General features: G+C 41.6%; 3 protein-coding genes across 4 annotated transcripts in view; 1 reads left to right on the top strand and 2 right to left on the bottom strand.

Annotated features, from left to right (window-relative positions):
• LOC110534421 (uncharacterized) overlaps nt 1-20,396 on the top strand; it is an 88,479-nt gene that overhangs the window by 62,151 nt on the left and 5,932 nt on the right. Inside the window, exons 7-8 of the transcript XR_005034197.2 lie at nt 4,242-4,322; nt 6,617-6,754. The gene's annotated coding sequence lies outside the window, so the exon portion shown is untranslated. The remainder of the gene's footprint in view (nt 1-4,241; nt 4,323-6,616; nt 6,755-20,396) is intronic.
• LOC149980134 (pleiotropic regulator 1-like) lies at nt 6,784-11,148 on the bottom strand. The gene is made up of 7 exons (XM_090188547.1): nt 11,137-11,148; nt 9,716-9,817; nt 9,027-9,096; nt 8,499-8,607; nt 8,194-8,333; nt 7,612-7,805; nt 6,784-7,381 (listed from the first exon to the last, which is right to left on the bottom strand). Exons 1-7 carry the CDS (start codon nt 11,146-11,148, stop codon nt 7,322-7,324), a joined length of 687 nt encoding a protein of 228 aa, XP_090044673.1. The 3' UTR covers nt 6,784-7,321.
• Nucleotides 13,149-19,165, bottom strand: LOC110534417 (E3 ubiquitin-protein ligase TRIM21). Of its 2 annotated transcripts, none has more exons than XM_090187375.1 (2): nt 19,014-19,147; nt 13,149-18,752 (listed from the first exon to the last, which is right to left on the bottom strand). In XM_090187375.1, exon 2 carries the CDS (start codon nt 16,341-16,343, stop codon nt 14,481-14,483), a length of 1,863 nt encoding a protein of 620 aa, XP_090043501.1. In that variant the 5' UTR covers nt 16,344-18,752; nt 19,014-19,147; the 3' UTR covers nt 13,149-14,480. The 2 variants fall into 2 exon arrangements, with proteins under 2 accessions (XP_090043501.1, XP_021474951.3); XM_021619276.3 differs by having other exon boundaries at nt 13,977-18,752; nt 19,014-19,165.

The raw sequence follows: 20,396 nt of genomic DNA, 5'->3' as shown, positions 1-20,396 counted from the left end.
CTAAATGCCATCTAGTCTTCCCCTTAACAATCACCTCATAGTAAAATCGTCCTGAGGAGAAGCCATCCTTTCCAAGGACAAATCGATGAACATCAAACCTTTTTGGATTGTCAGGAAGATTCTGTGGTATGTCTCCAGTTCTCACTTGTTTCCCATCTTCAGACAGGATGAGAATGGAACATGCTGTATCAGGGTCCAGAGTCACATCCACTGCATACTGCTGAATCATCTTCAGTTTGACTTCAGGCAGCTTCTCCATCTCTTTATTCAGTATCTCCTCCAGCTGGGACACAGCTCTCCTCACAGTCCCCACACACAGATCACTGTGAACATTGATCTCAGACCAGTCCTTGGTGGGTGGAGGTTTGCACTCTAGGGATAGGAAGCTCTGGAGAAGTTGGAGGTGGTCCTCAGTGTGTGAGAGCTGCTTCAGATCAGTTCTTCTCCTCTTTAGGTCAGTGATTTCCTGCTCCAGATCTTTAATGAGCCCTTCAGCCTGCCTCTCTACTGCTTTCTGCTTCTCCTCAATCACCTCAATCAGCTCAGCTTGGCTTTTCTCAATGGAGCGCACCAGAGCAGTAAAGACTTGTACACTGTTTTCTATCTCTCTCTTTGCATCTCTCTTTCTACGAACTACAGAGAGTCTGATCTTTTTAACCTTCTTCAGTCTCTCCTGGATAAGTAGCTGCACTTCTGCCTCAGTTTTCCCCAGCTGAGCCTTCCTCTCTCCACACTCTTCCTCTATAGGGACAGTGTCATGAGTCTTGTGGTCTGCCTCAGTGCAGAACTGACACACACAAGTCTGGTCAGTCCTACAGAACAGCTCCAGGAGTCTGTCATGCTTCTTACACATCCTGTCTTCCAGGTTCTCCACAGGGTCGATCAGTTTGTGTCTCTTTAAGGGTGAGGCTATCTGATGAGGCTCCAGGTGAGTCTCACAGTAAGAGGTCTGACACACCAGGCAGGACATAAGGGCCTTGCGCTTCATCCCAGTGCAGACGTCACAGGACACTTTTCCAGGTTCGGGACGGGGCCCATCTCTACCTATATCTCTCCTCTTTTTAAAATTCTCTACAACCTTTCTGAAAGTTGTGTTGACACGAAGCTTAGGTCGTCTGGAGAATTTTTCCTGACACAGTGGACATTGGTACAGGTCCTTGCTATTCCAGTACTTTCTGATACAGGCCATGCAGAAGTTGTGTCCACATGAAGTGGTGACTGGCTCAGTAAACACATCCAGACAGATAGAGCACAGGAACTGGTCTTCAGACAGGAGAATAGTGGAGGAAGCCATATCTAGACAGAGAAGATGGGACTATAAATTATTTCTCTCAATAGTTTTAGTGCCACTGTCAACACGGAATTTAGAGAATCTAACCAATGCTGATTAAAGTTGTTTAAACATACAGTATACATTTGTCAATGTACAAAATAAAGATAAACGTAATGTAGAAGCAAACAGGATAAAAGAAAACCGCAGAATAAAGGAATTCATTAGAATACAAGAATTCACACACTAGAATGCATCTTCACCTGCCCTTGTAAATCTGTGCTCACCTGTATCTGTGTGTGAAAGAGGGTGGGCACTTTCTCCGATTTATCGGTACTGTAGTATTAAAAGAAACAGACTGCGTAGCTGTCTTATATTTTCCAGAAGAGTGTGAGACCGTTTGTTTGTGTTGGCAATGTACAGTACGCCTAGCAACTGTAGTTTCACTTTAGCAAAGTGACGTTGACATGCTCCTCCCCACCCAGTGCTGCTCTGTGCTCTGGAACAGAATGAACCCTTCACATGGCTGATCTCTCTTCATCCTTGATACAAAAGTGTGAATCAGAAATGTTAAACAAGGAATTACTGCAGATGCATTGAAAGTTTTCTAAAGTCATCAACTACAATATAATTCACAGGGGAGGAACACATACTGTTAGGTAGATTTGATCATTAATAGCCTTTTACTGCAGTGGGCTAAATCAGGTTCACACAGTATTTCTCGTCTTTAACAAATCTATTTTGAAACAAAAGTATACACCTCACACACATGGTTATGGGCCTAACAAAAATAATACACATATACCATGTCAGATACAGAGTTGAAATGTAATACATTTTGAGTTTACATTCCAATATTACTTTATATACAGTGCCTTGCGAAAGTATTCGGCCCCCTTGAACTTTGCAACCTTTTGCCACATTTCAGGCTTCAAACATAAATATATAAAACTGTATTTTTTTGTGAAGAATCAACAACAAGTGGGACACAATCATGAAGTGGAACGACATTTATTGGATATTTCAAACTTTTTTAACAAATTCAAAACTGAAAAATTGGGCGTGCAAAATTATTCAGCCCCCTTAAGTTAATACATTGTAGCGCCACCTTTTGCTGCGATTACAGCTGTAAGTCGCTTGGGGTATGTCTCTATCAGTTTTGCACATCGAGAGACTGACATTTTTTCCCATTCCTCCTTGCAAAACAACTCGAGCTCAGTGAGGTTGGATGGAGAGCATTTGTGAACAGCAGTTTTCAGTTCTTTCCACAGATTCTCGATTGGATTCAGGTCTGGACTTTGACTTGGCCATTCTAACACCTGGATATGTTTATTTTTGAACCATTCCATTGTAGATTTTGCTTTATGTTCTGGATCATTGTCTTGTTGGAAGACAAATCTCCGTCCCAGTGTTAGGTCTTTTGCAGACTCCATCAGGTTTTCTTCCAGAATGGTCCTGTATTTGGCTCCATCCATCTTCCCATCAATTTTAACCATCTTCCCTGTCCCTGCTGAAGAAAAGCAGGCCCAAACCATGATGCTGCCACCACCATGTTTGACAGTGGGGATGGTGTGTTCAGCTGTGTTGCTTTTACGCCAAACATAGCGTTTTGCATTGTTGCCAAAAAGTTCAATTTTAGTTTCATCTGACCAGAGCACCTTCTTCCACATGTTTGGTGTGTCTCCCAGGTGGCTTGTGGCAAACTTTAAACGACACTTTTTATGGATATCTTTAAGAAATGGCTTTCTTCTTGCCACTCTTCCATAAAGGCCAGATTTGTGCAATATACGACTGATTGTTGTCCTATGGACAGAGTCTCCCACCTCAGCTGTAGATCTCTGCAGTTCATCCAGAGTGATCATGGGCCTCTTGGCTGCATCTCTGATCAGTCTTCTCCTTGTATGAGCTGAAAGTTTAGAGGGACGGCCAGGTCTTGGTAGATTTGCAGTGGTCTGATACTCCTTCCATTTCAATATTATTGCTTGCACAGTGCTCCTTGGGATGTTTAAAGCTTGGGAAATCTTTTTGTATCCAAATCCGGCTTTAAACTTCTTCACAACAGTATCTCGGACCTGCCTGGTGTGTTCCTTGTTCTTCATGATGCTCTCTGCGCTTTTAACGGACCTCTGAGACTATCACAGTGCAGGTACATTTATACGGAGACTTGATTACACACAGGTGGATTGTATTTATCATCATTAGTCATTTAGGTCAACATTGGATCATTCAGAGATCCTCACTGAACTTCTGGAGAGAGTTTGCTGCTCTGAAAGTAAAGGGACTGAATAATTTTGCACGCCCAATTTTTCAGTTTTTGATTTGTTAAAAAAGTTAAAAATATCCAATAAATGTCGTTCCACTTCATGATTGTGTCCCACTTGTTGTTGATTCTTCACAAAAAAATACAGTTTTATATCTTTATGTTTGAAGCCTGAAATGTGGCAAAAGGTCGCAAAGTTCAAGGGGGCCGAATACTTTCGCAAGGCACTGTACATCACAGAAGACTGAAATACAACAAAACTGTTTGACATAGCAACACTGGAGTTTGGGCTTGTTGAAACATATGAATAATATTCCACTCATGAGGTCACAAGGTCATTTGACTTCAAGGGCTACATAAAGGAGCAGGAAATATTATTTTCAGATGATTCCTTTAAACATACTCACTTTCAATTCTACCAAGTCAAGTCAGACATTGGGTGGAGAACTTAAGCTCAATGTATTTTCTGTTTGTAGGAAACTGCCTGTGTTTGTTGAAATCCTGCTTCTGCTGCTTGTGGTGCCTAAAGAAGTGTCTAATGTACCTGAATGGTTTTACAGAATACCACGTTAATCCATTTCTATATGTTAAATAGTGTTTTTATGCACATATTACACTGAACTTGCCTTGTTAGCGTTTACGATACTTGCCCGCTATTGTCTCAACACCAACACACATCCACCCTCTTCTTCCTCTCCCTCTCGCTTTTAGGAGTTTGTAGAGAACAGTAAGAATATGGAGGGATGGGATCGGCCCGAGGCAGATGGAGACGGTCGTGAGATGAAGCCCACGGTGAGTTAACAATACTTTTCCAACAGAAAGTTTAACACTCCATTTGTTTATTGTTGTAGACTCATGGAGGAGGGACTTTTGCTTGACCAAACCAGAAGACGGAAACCAAAAGGCATTCCTAACGTTTTCTTTATTCCACGTGTAGCAGGTTTACCATGATATCATTCCAGTCAGAGTCTACAATATTTTTGAAAACCTGTTTATTAATATATGGCACACTTTACATGAAAGCTTTGTTTAAAAAAAAAACATTTTTTTAAGCACAATGCCTTTTTGAAACACCTTTTTTATATAACAAAAGTACTTCAGTCAAAAATACTGTTAGTGCAGTTTGGTTCTAGTTTACAGGTCGTGAAGTATGTTTTGTTTAGCCTCTTGTGGGTGACAGTATTGTTAGAGATTTTTCAAATGCGTTCCATGTCACCCCAGTTATTAAACATTATTACTGTACACTACAAGTGTTTGTGCATCAAATGTATTTTTAGATTGTGATACAGACGATCATGGTTGCTCCTTTTTTAATACAATTTTGACAAATAAAACTGACCAGCATAACAGATAATTAACAGGCACTTTTCATGTCTGAAATAACTCCATCATACCTTGTTCAAAGTCTTCTTGCATGGACATTCTTTTTTTATTCTAAATTTGTGCAAGCTGTTGTCCCACGCCCGATAACAGGATCAGGTTACTACGGTGGATCAAATATGAATGAGCCACTTACTCTGAGGATGTTTGATATTACTCTAATGTTTGAAAGGCAGGTCCTACAAGTACTGAAGTTGTCATGTCAGAGGCAATGCATGATCATAACTGACAATCCCTACATTGTGGCAACGTTGAGTTATTACTGCTTACTGAGTTTGTAAAACTGTATCCATAGAAAACGTGATTCCCTATTATTGTATCTCTATTCCCTTCATGAGTTTTTGTTAAATAACAGAGTTGTTAAACCTTTTGCATTCTAATTAAAGAAAACAATCAATGTCCTCTTTTCTTTGTGAGAGCTGTGGGGCAAGAGAGGATCAGTTTAATCTTGAACATGGGTTTGTGTCTGTATGTAACTGTATGTTATTTAATAGTTTTGATGCCTTCACCATTATTCTACAATGTAGAACATGGTAACAAAAGTAAAAACCCTTGAATGAGTAGGTGTTCTAAAACTTTTGACCAGTAGTGTGTGTGTATATATATATATATATATCCATTGATTCTTGAATAACTAATGAGTTCAGTTCAACTGTCACACTCATTGAGAACCCAAAATATAAGCTTGTTTTTCGCCAATGTTTGTAAACATTGTAAATGTAAACAAACACTGTATACCATATCATGGTTAAAACATTCATTTTTATATCACTGATGGTCAGTCCTTGTAACCATAGCTGTCTATTAATCTGAGAGTGTTTACATTTCTCCAGGCCCATCCCTCAGCTTTTTACCAAAACAGAGGCAGGGAAATCGTTTTGTTGTTTCATCTGTGGACTTGCCTTTTAAAGAGCTGCATATTATCAAGATATCAAAGTGGACTGGATTTATGAGTTATATTCTTCAAGAATTAATGGGTATTTATAATTAATTTAAAAGGCTAACAATTGATGTAGAAACTGCATATTTCCCCTTTAATGCATGTGGGTGAGTTAATTTACACTGTAAAGGGGTTGCTGAATTTGACAACAGTATCAAAGCAAGCACTGTGTAATGACAGTACAATACCGTAATATTTATTATACTGTTAAAGTGAATATTTGCGTAATCATAATGTTTGATAAAAATGGTTTACTGTAATTACAAGGGATTGGTGCAAGCAGGTTGGCTGCTAAGTGTTTACACATTACTGCATATTAATGAATAGTTGGTGTCTTATAACATTTGCACTTCTGGAAGCTTCCAAACTGGCAGCGACTACAGGGGAAAACAGAACACAGGACATGGCAAAATGTGCAACCATTTCAGGTTTAAGACTTGCCCCACTCCAATCTGTCCCCTATTCATTTTAAATTGATGGGGCACTATAACATATAGGACTTAAATTGGTACATCATTCTCACTCACAGGTGCAATGTAGCCTCTTACAAAGCCTCAAATATGTTAAGCCAGAAACAATACCATTTTTGGCACTCCAAATGATACAGTACCACTCAAAATAGACCAATTATTTCCCCGCCCACATTTTCCCACAATGGCCCATAATTTACAGTATGCTTCAGTAAAACAGTATTTCACTGTTGATAATACCCCAAATTACCGTATAAAGTAGTTTTGTTACAGTGAACATCTGCTTTGTCTAACAGGTGAGCAGAAGTTCCATGTTCTCAGTGAAACCAGGAATACGGTAGAGCTCCAGGACCACCCAGGAGATGACGGATACTGGGAGATCAATGCAAACAGCTCCAAACACGATGGGAATGTTGTCACCAATGGTTACATGGGTGAGTCACGCTTCACGGAAATCCAAAATGAGATGCAACATGTTTTTTATTTTTATGGTTCTGTTAATCATACAGTGATTTATTTCATACACCAGATTGCACAACAAATTACGTTTCTCTTGTATATACAGTTGGTGTTTCTGAAATAAAGAAATAAAAGAAAACATTTCTAATGATGAGAAAATCTTGGAATTTTCCACACGTTTACTAGATTTGACCCGAGTGGGGACTATGTGTACACTAAAGGCGAGCTCTTACGGAGCTGAGAAGTGGCTTCTCATGGTGGACGAGAGTGACCAGAGATATGAGAGAGCATTCATCATCAAGAACAAACATTTTGGAAGGTTATTGGCTGTCCAAAATGGCTGCTTTGTTGGACTAACATTGTACATTGAAGATCGCAAAATGGTACTTAGAATAAGGACTACATTGAAAACCCCCAAAATTACAGTAAAAATAAAAGCCAACTTGTTTTTGTGCGAATATTCTTCTTTCAAAAATTATGGGAGTTCTATTGATGGGAATATTGACAACAGAAATTAATGTATTTTTTTGTTTGTTGCAAAACTAGAATCTTTTCCTCTTGAGGATTTCCGGTTTCCAGTTGATTGGGTGGCTTTCCTCGGTCTGAAAGAAAAAAACAATCCCACCCTAGTCAGAAACAAGAACTTATGAAGTACTCAAAGTAATACCACAGTTTCATTAGCTTAGCAATGCTTTAGTGACTGTCATTTTCCCTGACTGAATAAACATCCACTTTGTATGAGGTTCTAATTAACACGTCCATTATTGAATCACATCTCAAATCAACAAAAACTTGTGTAGCTATACAGCACAGGATAAAAGTATTTCCCTACCGCGGTGTCGTCCTCTTTGTACACCTTGATGGTCTTGTCGGCCTCGGCCGTGATCAGCCTGCTCTCCGAGTGGTCGAACATGCAGGCGAAGATCCCCGATTCGCTGTCCAGTGAGCCGGGCTGCACGGCGGCGTGGATACGCTGGAAGTTGTAGCCGGTCCGCCAGTCCCACAGGTGAATGGTGCCGTTGTCAGCTAACGGAGACAATAAAAAGATGTAAGGATTAGCTGTATCTAGATCAAGACATCGGCATAGATAGACAGCGGTGTCTAGGATCTAGCCGTATGTAGGATTTCCTATCACTTAGCCATTCAATATATTTGCTTCCAGCCTCTGCAGTTACCACTTCCCTTTCATTTGTTGCCCATCTTTAGTAGTGCGCTTTCGAAGCAACAAAGCCCTTCAGAATCATTCAATGTACTATGACTAGAAATAATCTGACCTAGTCATCCTGACAGAGGCTCAAAACTGTCTATTTCAATCGCAACATATAGACAAGATATTTTTTGTTCAAACACGAGTCGCTAGTGCGCGATGGGAAAAGGATATCCCTGTTGGAAAATGTAAAGGATGTTTTCATACCTCCTGAAACCAGCACGCCGTCTGAGTTGACCGCCATTGCGTTGATGATGTCGTTGTGTCCAGAGAGGTTCTGGATGAAGTTGCCGTCTGGGAACGTCCACTGCTTGATGTTGTCGGCAGAGCCAGAGGCTAAGGTATACCTGTAACACTCAGCCAACCAATGGTTCAGTGCCATAACTCAAAACGCACAAATAAAATCGGCGAGCCTATCAACCCTATCATTAACTACAACTAGATAACAAAAGATGGCGAACTTGGGTGCAACATATGCATCACCGTTTACTACGTATGAGGAAGTGACGTACTGTCTGGGATGTAGGGCCAGTGCTCTGACAGACTTCTTGTGATTGGTGAGAGTGGCTCTGGTCTTCCCAGCTATCAGATCCCATAGCCTGATGGTAGAGTCGTGGCTCCCTGGAACAGAAAGAGCCAGGTCGTGTTCAGGTCACACCGTAGCAAAATGTTTTGAAACTAACAATGAAACGCTGCGTTCTTATTCAGACAAGTTCAAGTGTTCTATCCTATTTTTTCCCTACTGAACATAGAACAGATATACTGCTTATTTTACTTGCTTTCAATGAGAAATCTACAACTAGCATTTCTATGTAAATTTTGTCGGGTCCCCCCCAAAAGTTGCAGCTTTAAAGGAAGAGTAACGCCTTTGTTTTATCAGTGTGTGTGATTGACAGGAGAGATGTGACCAGTACAATTTGTTTGATTTGAGATGATGAGAGGGGCTACGTTTTTACCACTATCATCTTCTACCGCTGTTTAGAAGTTACAGATCTCTCGGTCTCTCTCTGTACTCACCTTAATGGTTCTGTCGCCTGCACCTGTCACAAACCACTGGTTGCCGGGCTCTACGGCAATGGACCTCACCCAGCCAAGATGACCACTGATGACCTGGAAGGGATAAAGCAAACCTGTATCAGTTACCACACAAAACAGGGAGCAAGTCAATACACATGAAGTTATCTTAAAACGCATAGGCCTTGCATGAAGATATTCTACTATTATTGTAGTACGTCCAAAGGACAGTTCCTTACAAAACATCCAAGCTTTTTGTGAGTGTGCCCTGTGCATTTGATAAAGTGTGTGGACTGTAGAGGAAGTACAGTGCCTTGCGAAAGTATTCGGCCCCCTTGAACTTTGCGACCTTTTGCCACATTTCAGGCTTCAAACATAAAGATATAAAACTGTATTTTTTTGTGAAGAATAACAGCTGTAATCACAGCAAAAGGTGGCGCTACAAAGTATTAACTTAAGGGGGCTGAATAATTTTGAACGGACAATTTTTCAGTTTATGATTTGTTAAAAAAGTTTGAAATATCCAATAAATGTCGTTCCACTTCATGATTGTGTCCCACTTGTTGATTCTTCACAAAAAAATACAGTTTTATATCTTTATGTTTGAAGCCTGAAATGTGGCAGAAGGTTGCAAAGTTCAAGGGGGCCAAATACTTTCGCAAGGCACTGTAAGTGCATTCAGAAGCCCTTGACATGACAAAACGACGTCCTTTACCCAAAACAGCTTCCATGGAGCGTGCCACTGGGGCTTGGGCATAGTGGGGGTTTTTCTGGCAACTAGGGATGAGTTCTTGGTGCCGCCTCCTTCCAAAAGAGACTAGAAATAAGACAGAAAACGATTAGTATTATTCACAGTGGTAGCATTATATCATACGAGACTGATGTCATATTGGTGGGATGTTGGTACAGAAATGCATGCGAAAAGTTAGCAGACGCAAAAGAAAAGGTGTGTCGTACTATACATATCAGAGAGCGTTACCCCACCGTGAGGAGGGGTAACAAAAAAATAAAATGGATGTTGGATGGTGTCAAAGTGCACTCCTAATAAGATAGGCAACCCTGATTGGGGTCCCGTGTTGCTTGGATTCAGTAACACTTTGTTCATGTCTCTAACATCTGGGGTCTGTACAGGAGGTTCTGGTGCCACGGAATTGCGGGGAAGTTCTGTGTCAAACAGACGAATGTCTAACGTGGACTATTGAATTCCGTTTGTTCTGGTGTCTTTCCCCTTTGACAGATCTACTGTGCATCATCTGAAGGAAGTACATGGCTTGTTATGGTGGCAGGGCAAGAGCCATGGCATGAACTCACTGGGGTTCCTATGTATCTGAGTGTCAGCCGTCAGAGCCAGCCCTGTGGACGACAATACACAGTAGAGGTCAACCGATTTCATCGGAATGGCCGATTTAATTAGGGCCGATTTCAAGTTTTCATAACAATCGGTAATCTGCATTTTTGGACACCGATTATGGCCGATTACATTGCACTCCACGAGGAGACTGCGTGGCAGGCTGACTGCCTGTTACACGAGTGCAGCAAGGAGCCACGGTAAGGTGCTAGCTAGCATTAAACTTATCTTATAAAAAACAATCAATCTTAACATAATCACTAGTTAACTACACGTTTCATGATATTACTAGTTTATCTAGCTTGTCCTGCGTTGCATATAATCGATGCGGTGCCTTTTAACTTATCAACGAATCGCAGCCTACTTCGCCAAATGGGTGATGATTTAACAAGCGCATTTGCGAGAAAAGCACTATCTTTGCACCAATGTGTACCTAACCATAAACATCAATGCCTTTCTTAAAATCAATACACAAGTATATATTTTTAACCCTGCATATTTAGTTAATATTGCCTGCTACATGAATTTCTTTTAACTAGGGAAATTGTGTCACTTCTTTTGCGTTCTGTGCAAGCAGAGTCAGGGTATATGCAGCAGTTTGTGCTGCCTGGCTCATTGCAAACTGTGTGAAGTCCATTTCTTCTTAACAAAGACCGTAATTAATTTGCCAGAATTGTTCATAATTATGACATAACATTGAAGGTTGTGCAATGTAACAGCAATATTTAGACTTAGGGAAATCAATAATGATTTGTCAATGATTGATGTTGAAGTGATGGCATTCTTACCAGGTTGGGCATAGTTCTGATTGCCATGCATGTTGGAGCCCAGTGGTCTGGACATCAAAACAATGAAATAACACGTATGGAAAAATGTAGTAACCAAGAAACTGTTAAACAAATCAAAATATATTTAAGATTTTAGGTTCTTCAAAGTAGCCACGCGTTGCCTCTTGGCATTCTCTCAACCAGCTTTACCTGGAATGAATTTCCAACAGTTTGAAGCACTTCCCACTTATGCTGAGCACTTGTTGGCTGCTTTTCCTTCACTCTGCGGTCCAACTAATCCCAAACCATCTTAATTGTGTTTAGGTCGGGTGATTGTGGAGGCCAGGTCATCTGATGCAGCACTCCATCACCGTTTACCTACTCTGCATCTCACAAAGACACGGTGGTTGGAGCCAAAAATCTTTCATTTGGACTCATCAAACCATGCAGCAATTCGACCATGAAGGCCTGATTCACGCAATCTCCTCTGAACAGTTGATGTTGACATCTGTCTGTTACCTTAACTCTGTGAAGCATTTATTTGGGCTGCAATTTCTGGGGCTTGTAACTCCAATGAACTTACCCTCTGCAGCAGAGTTAACTCTGGGTCTTCCTTTCCTGTGGCGGTCCTCATTAGAGCAAGTTTCATCATAGAGCTTGATGGTTCTTGTGACTGCATTTGACGAAACATTCAAAGATCTGGACATTTTCCGTAATGACTGACCATGTCTTAAAGTAATGATGGACTGTCATTTCTCTTTGCTTATTTGAACTGTTCTTGGTCTTTTACCAAATAGGGCTATCTTCTGTATACCTCCCCTACCTTGTCACAACACAACTGATTGGTTCAAACTTATTAAAGAAAGAAATTCCACAAATGAACTTTTAACAAAGTACACCTGTTAATTGAAATCAGCAATAATATAATGAATGCAGGGCTTGTGGAATTATACTGTGGCTAAATATAAGCCTTCCACAATCATAAGACCCACTAATAATTTCATTATTTTTTCAAATTAGTTTAACCTGCTTTTTTTTGTGTTGCAATAACCACTGATCTGGCTTTCAAGTCTGTCTATGAAAATGCCCTTGTTGTTACAAATTTGACCAGAAACCATGCATAATGTACATTCACTAACAATGACCAACCTCCCCTATTCCACTGATTAGTACTTGTATAAGTGTGCCGTTTGGTTTCCATTGGGCTGTCCATTATTGTTACAATGTCCGTTGGTGCGTGTGAGTACCCGAGCTGTGTGTTTTGGCTTTCGTGCCATTGTGGATTTCGCAGTTAATCATTGTGCGCGTGTGTTATTTATTCGAGGTACTCCTCGCTCTTTTGTTTTGGGTTTCTACCCTGTGTTTTGTTACGTGTTTGTTTGGTCGTCGTCCCCGTGCCTTTACACGGCACGTCGTAATTTGGGTATAATAAAAAAAAACTATTACGCATTCCTGCGCCTGTCTCCCGAATCAGTTATGCCAACGTGACAAATACTTCACGAGGCTTCTTCTCTCTAAGCTGAGATCTTGAATCTGAGATATATTTAGTTCTCAAAACAAAGTTCTGGGAGTACTGCCAAAGTGAAACTACTGATAGTGAGGATTTTTCCAGTCAGTCACTTCCATGAACACAGAAAATGGTAATTAGAAAAGCACATGAATGGAACATATAAATGAGCTATTAGAAAAGCACAAACATCAAACATTTCCAGCACAGTGGTCACAGCAGTAATTATTTATCATGAGAGGACAAATAATAACTAATAATGCTGCATCCTCCAAGAAAGGTTCACTGGTAAAAATGATTATAAATTGCTGAAGTATTGTCACTTTTGAGGACACAAGATCAAATACACATGTAACGTTGGTCATTAATCTGACGACTGATATTCATCGAATAATTAACTGTGTTTATAATTACGTGATTAGATAAATCAGGCAACCATTAACTCGGTAACCTGGGGCACCATGAGAAAAGTTTGTTTAATGAGTTAACGTTTCCCAAATTAACTCAAAGAATATCAGAATATCGATTTCATAGCAGCCGGCAATTAATTTATTTCCTCTTAAGTCTCATTCTGAACATCTCATAATTCTTAAATCTGCACAAACCCGGGTCTCACTAAATCATTCCGTACCACACAAATTGAGTTGATTATTTATTTACTAACAAGCTAAATGATAATATAAGATACACATACACAAACAGTCTTGGCCATTGATTAGAACTTAATACAATGAAACTGGTCCCTAGCGGACCAACATCAATAGAAAGAGAGAGGGAGAGAGGGAGAGAGAGTGAACAAGATAAAAGCACACTTGGATACATTTGTAACCTGCTTAGTTGAGCCCTAACACCTTGCCCCAAACTGCCGCTCTTATGGGTCAGAATTATAATGAATGTATTTACTTGTTGAAGGTCTCCGTTGGGTATCTTTTCGTGGACCGAGTTCCGCTTATCGGGATAGGATGGCCGAAGCACTTTTCTTCCGATGGCTGTGTCTCCTTCGTCACCGGGTGTAAGTCTCTGATTGAGTTTCCTTTGTCCTCTTCCTCATGTTGCATTTGTGGGGTTGTGACTTCGATCACGCTGCAGCTGTGGTCCATTTTACTGTGGTATGTAAATTCTTATACCCCCAGGTCACAAAGGGGCATTTCGGTCTATATGGCAAGTTCTCTGGGGCGTATCTAGTTACGAGGCAAGGTATCACAATGTACTATGGTCTCGTTAGACAACTAAAATAATAGTTAATTGTTACAAAAATATTCTCTTTGATCTGGATATTTTCTACACAGCGCACAGTATGTTAACATCATGTACATATTATGACAACTTTTCAAGTTACAATCTTAAAATCAAATAAATCAAATCAAATTTTATTTGTCACATACACATGGTTAGCAGATGTTAATGTGAGTGTAGCGAAATGCTTGTGCTTCTAGTTCCGACAATGCAGTAATAACCAACAAGTAATCTTACTAACAATTCCAAAACTACTGTCTTATACACAGTGTAAGGGGATAAAGAATATGTACATAAATATATATGGATGAGTGATGGTACAGAGCAGCGTAGGCAAGATACAGTAGATGGTATCGAGTACAGTATATACATATGAGATGAGTATGTAAACAAAGTGGCATAGTTAGTGGCTAGTGATACATGTATTACATAAGGATGCAGTAGATGATATAGAGTACAGTATATACGTATACATATGAGATGAATAATGTAGGGTATGTAAACATTATATTAGGTAGCATTGTTTAAAGTGGCTAGTGATATATTTTACATCATTTCCCATCAATTCCCATTATTAAAGTGGCTGGAGTTGAGTCAGTGTGTTGGCAGCAGCCACTCAATGTTAGTGGTGGCTGTTTAACAGTCTGATGGCCTTGAGATAGAAGCTGTTTTTCAGTCTCTCGGTCCCAGCTTTGATGCACCTGTACTGACATCGCCTTCTGGATGATAGCGGGGTGAACAGGCAGTGGCTCGGGTGGTTGTTGTCCTTGATGATCTTTATGGCCTTCCTGTAACATCGGGTGGTGTAGGTGTCCTGGAGGGCAGGTAGTTTGCCCCCGGTGATGCGTTGTGCAGACCTCACTACCCTCTGGAGAGCCTTACGGTTGTGGGCGGAGCAGTTGCCGTACCAGGCGGTGATACAGCCCGCCAGGATGCTCTCGATTGTGCATCTGTAGAAGTTTGTGAGTGCTTTTGGTGACAAGCCGAATTTCTTCAGCCTCCTGAGGTTGAAGAGGCGCTGCTGCGCCTTCTTCACGATGCTGTCTGTGTGAGTGGACCAATTCAGTTTGTCTGTGATGTGTATGCCGAGGAACTTAAAACTTACTACCCTCTCCACTACTGTTCCATCGATGTGGATAGGGGGGTGTTCCCTCTGCTGTTTCCTGAAGTCCACAATCATCTCCTTAGTTTTGTTGACGTTGAGTGTGAGGTTATTTTCCTGACACCACACTCGGAGGGCCCTCACCTCCTCCCTGTAGGCCGTCTCGTCGTTGTTGGTAATCAAGCCTACCACTGTTGTGTCGTCTGCAAACTTGATGATTGAGTTAGAGGCGTGCGTGGCCACGCAGTCGTGGGTGAACAGGGAGTACAGGAGAGGGCTCAGAACGCACCCTTGTGGGGCCCCAGTGTTGAGGATCAGCGGGGTGGAGATGTTGTTGCCTACCCTCACCACCTGGGGGCGGCCCGTCAGGAAGTCCAGTACCCAGTTGCACAGGGCGGGGTCGAGACCCAGGGTCTCGAGCTTGATGACGAGCTTGGAGGGTACTATGGTGTTGAATGCCGAGCTGTAGTCGATGAACAGCATTCTCACATAGGTATTCCTCTTGTCCAGATGGGTTAGGGCAGTGTGCAGTGTGGTTGAGATTGCATCGTCTGTGGACCTATTTGGGCGGTAAGCAAATTGGAGTGGGTCTAGGGTGTCAGGTAGGGTGGAGGTGATGTGGTCCTTGACTAGTCTCTCAAAGCACTTCATGATGACGGAAGTGAGTGCTACGGGGCGGTAGTCGTTTAGCTCAGTTACCTTAGCTTTCTTGGGAACAGGAACAATGGTGGCCCTCTTGAAGCATGTGGGAACATCAGACTGGTATAGGGATTGATTGAATATGTCCGTAAACACACCGGCCAGCTGGTCTGCGCATGCTCTGAGGGCGCGGCTGGGGATGCCGTCTGGGCCTGCAGCCTTGCGAGGGTTAACACGTTTAAATGTTTTACCCACCTCGGCTGCAGTGAAGGAGAGTCCGCATGTTATCGTTGCAGGCCGTGTCAGTGGCACTGTATTGTCCTCAAAGCGGGCAAAAAAGTTATTTAGTCTGCCTGGGAGCAAGACATCCTGGTCCGTGACTGGACTGGTTTTCTTCTTGTAGTCCGTGATTGACTGTAGACCCTGCCACATACCTCTTGTGTCTGAGCCGTTGAATTGAGATTCTACTTTGTCTCTATACTGACGCTTAGCTTGTTTGATAGCCTTGCGGAGGGAATAGCTGCACTGTTTGTATTCGGTCATGTTACCAGTCACCTTGCCCTGATTAAAAGCAGTGGTTCGCGCTTTCAGTTTCACGCGAATGCTGCCATCAATCCACGGTTTCTGGTTAGGGAATGTTTTAATCGTTGCTATGGGAACAACATCTTCAACGCACGTTCTAATGAACTCGCACACCGAATCAGCGTATTCGTCAATGTTGTTATCTGACGCAATACGAAACATATCCGTATGATGGAAGCAGTCTTGGAGTGTGGAATCAGCTTGATCTTTCCGTTATATTGTCGTCATTTAACTATTAATAACATAACAAAAACAACATTCATTTTCATATTTCATCTAGCATCGTTACCATCATTTCGGCTGCTAAAATATGAACCATATAAAATGTACCAAGTCCATTTTTTCCATGTTACAGTTCTGCGGTAGGTTCTCCATAGGCCAACCAGACATTCCAATCCTCCACTGACAGGACAAAAGATTTGTCTGCTGCCTTAAGATTTACAATGGCTTGAGGTGTTACGTATTCTTGCGCCTGTCTCCAATCATTTTTACAACGTGACAGGGGCGCACTGCCTTCATATCATAGGCCTGCAGTAGCTAAAGCTTAATAGCCACACCATACCAAACCTTTCCCAAATGTTTCTAAACTTAATTAGGGTAATATCAAAAGTAAGTCAAGGCATTGTTTATAGAGAAAATATGAGAAGAATGGCGAATGTAAACCAGGGCAAAAATGCACTACCCTCCACTGTGCCTTACTCAAAGCAATAAAAAAGGTTTGACAACCCTCCCCTATTTTGTGGCACCCCTCCCCCAGTAATATTCAATCTGTCCCTAAAGAGTAAAGAAGTTTCCATTTTTAATTCGTTATGAGATTTCAGAGGATATCCATGGACATTCTAATCACATGTCATGTCAACTGACTAAATATATTTAATGATATGTGAATGTAATTAGTTAATTAATTAGTTAATTAACTGTTCCCTCTGCATCTTTGAATGCATCAGTGTGTGTGATTGACAGGAGAGATGATGAGAGGTGCTGAGTTTTGACCATCATCATTATCAGAGGGGCCAAAGAATGGAAAGAGTTTCTCTGTAAAGGTGCAGCCAGTGTAAGAGTAGACATGAGACTTGGCCTCCACATCATAAAAGGAGACCAGACCCTCCTCATAGTCCACAAACACCCCCACCTTCTGGGGCTTCTTTCTCGGGGAGAGGAGGAAAAGGGGAATTGTCCAGCTGTCATTCTCATCCCTTCGGGTCACAGCCCAGAGTCCATCCTCAGGTCTCAGTAAAATACTCTGCTTCCTTTCAGTGGACTCTCTGGCCACTCCTAAATGCCATCTAGTCTTCCCCTTAACAATCACCTCATAGTAAAATCGTCCTGAGGAGAAGCCATCCTTTCCAAGGACAAATCGATGAACATCAAACCTTTTTGGATTGTCAGGAAGATTCTGTGGTATGTCTCCAGTTCTCACTTGTTTCCCATCTTCAGACAGGATGAGAATGGAACATGCTGTATCAGGGTCCAGAGTCACATCCACTGCATACTGCTGAATCATCTTCAGTTTGACTTCAGGCAGCTTCTCCATCTCTTTATTCAGTATCTCCTCCAGCTGGGACACAGCTCTCCTCACAGTCCCCACACACAGATCACTGTGAACATTGATCTCAGACCAGTCCTTGGTGGGTGGAGGTTTGCACTCTAGGGATAGGAAGCTCTGGAGAAGTTGGAGGTGGTCCTCAGTGTGTGAGAGCTGCTTCAGATCAGTTCTTCTCCTCTTTAGGTCAGTGATTTCCTGCTCCAGATCTTTAATGAGCCCTTCAGCCTGCCTCTCTACTGCTTTCTGCTTCTCCTCAATCACCTCAATCAGCTCAGCTTGGCTTTTCTCAATGGAGCGCACCAGAGCAGTAAAGACTTGTACACTGTTTTCTATCTCTCTCTTTGCATCTCTCTTTCTACGAACTACAGAGAGTCTGATCTTTTTAACCTTCTTCAGTCTCTCCTGGATAAGTAGCTGCACTTCTGCCTCAGTTTTCCCCAGCTGAGCCTTCCTCTCTCCACACTCTTCCTCTATAGGGACAGTGTCATGAGTCTTGTGGTCTGCCTCAGTGCAGAACTGACACACACAAGTCTGGTCAGTCCTACAGAACAGCTCCAGGAGTCTGTCATGCTTCTTACACATCCTGTCTTCCAGGTTCTCCACAGGGTCGATCAGTTTGTGTCTCTTTAAGGGTGAGGCTATCTGATGAGGCTCCAGGTGAGTCTCACAGTAAGAGGTCTGACACACCAGGCAGGACATAAGGGCCTTGCGCTTCATCCCAGTGCAGACGTCACAGGACACTTTTCCAGGTTCGGGACGGGGCCCATCTCTACCTATATCTCTCCTCTTTTTAAAATTCTCTACAACCTTTCTGAAAGTTGTGTTGACACGAAGCTTAGGTCGTCTGGAGAATTTTTCCTGACACAGTGGACATTGGTACAGGTCCTTGCTATTCCAGTACTTTCTGATACAGGCCATGCAGAAGTTGTGTCCACATGAAGTGGTGACTGGCTCAGTAAACACATCCAGACAGATAGAGCACAGGAACTGGTCTTCAGACAGGAGAATAGTGGAGGAAGCCATATCTAGACAGAGAAGATGGGACTATAAATTATTTCTCTCAATAGTTTTAGTGCCACTGTCAACACGGAATTTAGAGAATCTAACCAATGCTGATTAAAGTTGTTTAAACATACAGTATACATTTGTCAATGTACAAAATAAAGATAAACGTAATGTAGAAGCAAACAGGATAAAAGAAAACCGCAGAATAAAGGAATTCATTAGAATACAAGAATTCACACACTAGAATGCATCTTCACCTGCCCTTGTAAATCTGTGCTCACCTGTATCTGTGTGTGAAAGAGGGTGGGCACTTTCTCCGATTTATCGGTACTGTAGTATTAAAAGAAACAGACTGCGTAGCTGTCTTATATTTTCCAGAAGAGTGTGAGACCGTTTGTTTGTGTTGGCAATGTACAGTACGCCTAGCAACTGTAGTTTCACTTTAGCAAAGTGACGTTGACATGCTCCTCCCCACCCAGTGCTGCTCTGTGCTCTGGAACAGAATGAACCCTTCACATGGCTGATCTCTCTTCATCCTTGATACAAAAGTGTGAATCAGAAATGTTAAACAAGGAATTACTGCAGATGCATTGAAAGTTTTCTAAAGTCATCAACTACAATATAATTCACAGGGGAGGAACACATACTGTTAGGTAGATTTGATCATTAATAGCCTTTTACTGCAGTGGGCTAAATCAGGTTCACACAGTATTTCTCGTCTTTAACAAATCTATTTTGAAACAAAAGTATACACCTCACACACATGGTTATGGGCCTAACAAAAATAATACACATATACCATGTCAGATACAGAGTTGAAATGTAATACATTTTGAGTTTACATTCCAATATTACTTTATATACAGTGCCTTGCGAAAGTATTCGGCCCCCTTGAACTTTGCGACCTTTTGCCACATTTCAGGCTTCAAACATAAATATATAAAACTGTATTTTTTTGTGAAGAATCAACAACAAGTGGGACACAATCATGAAGTGGAACGACATTTATTGGATATTTCAAACTTTTTTAACAAATTCAAAACTGAAAAATTGGGCGTGCAAAATTATTCAGCCCCCTTAAGTTAATACTTTGTAGCGCCACCTTTTGCTGCGATTACAGCTGTAAGTCGCTTGGGGTATGTCTCTATCAGTTTTGCACATTGAGAGACTGAAATTTTTTCCCATTCCTCCTTGCAAAACAACTCGAGCTCAGTGAGGTTGGATGGAGAGCATTTGTGAACAGCAGTTTTCAGTTCTTTCCACAGATTCTCGATTGGATTCAGGTCTGGACTTTGACTTGGCCATTCTAACACCTGGATATGTTTATTTTTTAACCATTCCATTGTAGATTTTGCTTTATGTTCTGGATCATTGTCTTGTTGGAAGACAAATCTCCGTCCCAGTGTTAGGTCTTTTGCAGACTCCATCAGGTTTTCTTCCAGAATGGTCCTGTATTTGGCTCCATCCATCTTCCCATCAATTTTAACCATCTTCCCTGTCCCTGCTGAAGAAAAGCAGGCCCAAACCATGATGCTGCCACCACCATGTTTGACAGTGGGGATGGTGTGTTCAGCTGTGTTGCTTTTACGCCAAACATAGCGTTTTGCATTGTTGCCAAAAAGTTCCATTTTGGTTTCATCTGACCAGAGCACCTTCTTCCACAT

This window comes from Oncorhynchus mykiss, chromosome 10, assembly GCF_057628025.1.
Source record: "Oncorhynchus mykiss isolate SJ-2025 chromosome 10, ASM5762802v1, whole genome shotgun sequence".
Taxonomy (NCBI): domain Eukaryota; kingdom Metazoa; phylum Chordata; class Actinopteri; order Salmoniformes; family Salmonidae; genus Oncorhynchus; species Oncorhynchus mykiss.
The sequence above is the reverse complement of the archived record's forward strand: the minus strand, read 5'-3'. Positions and strand labels throughout refer to the sequence as shown.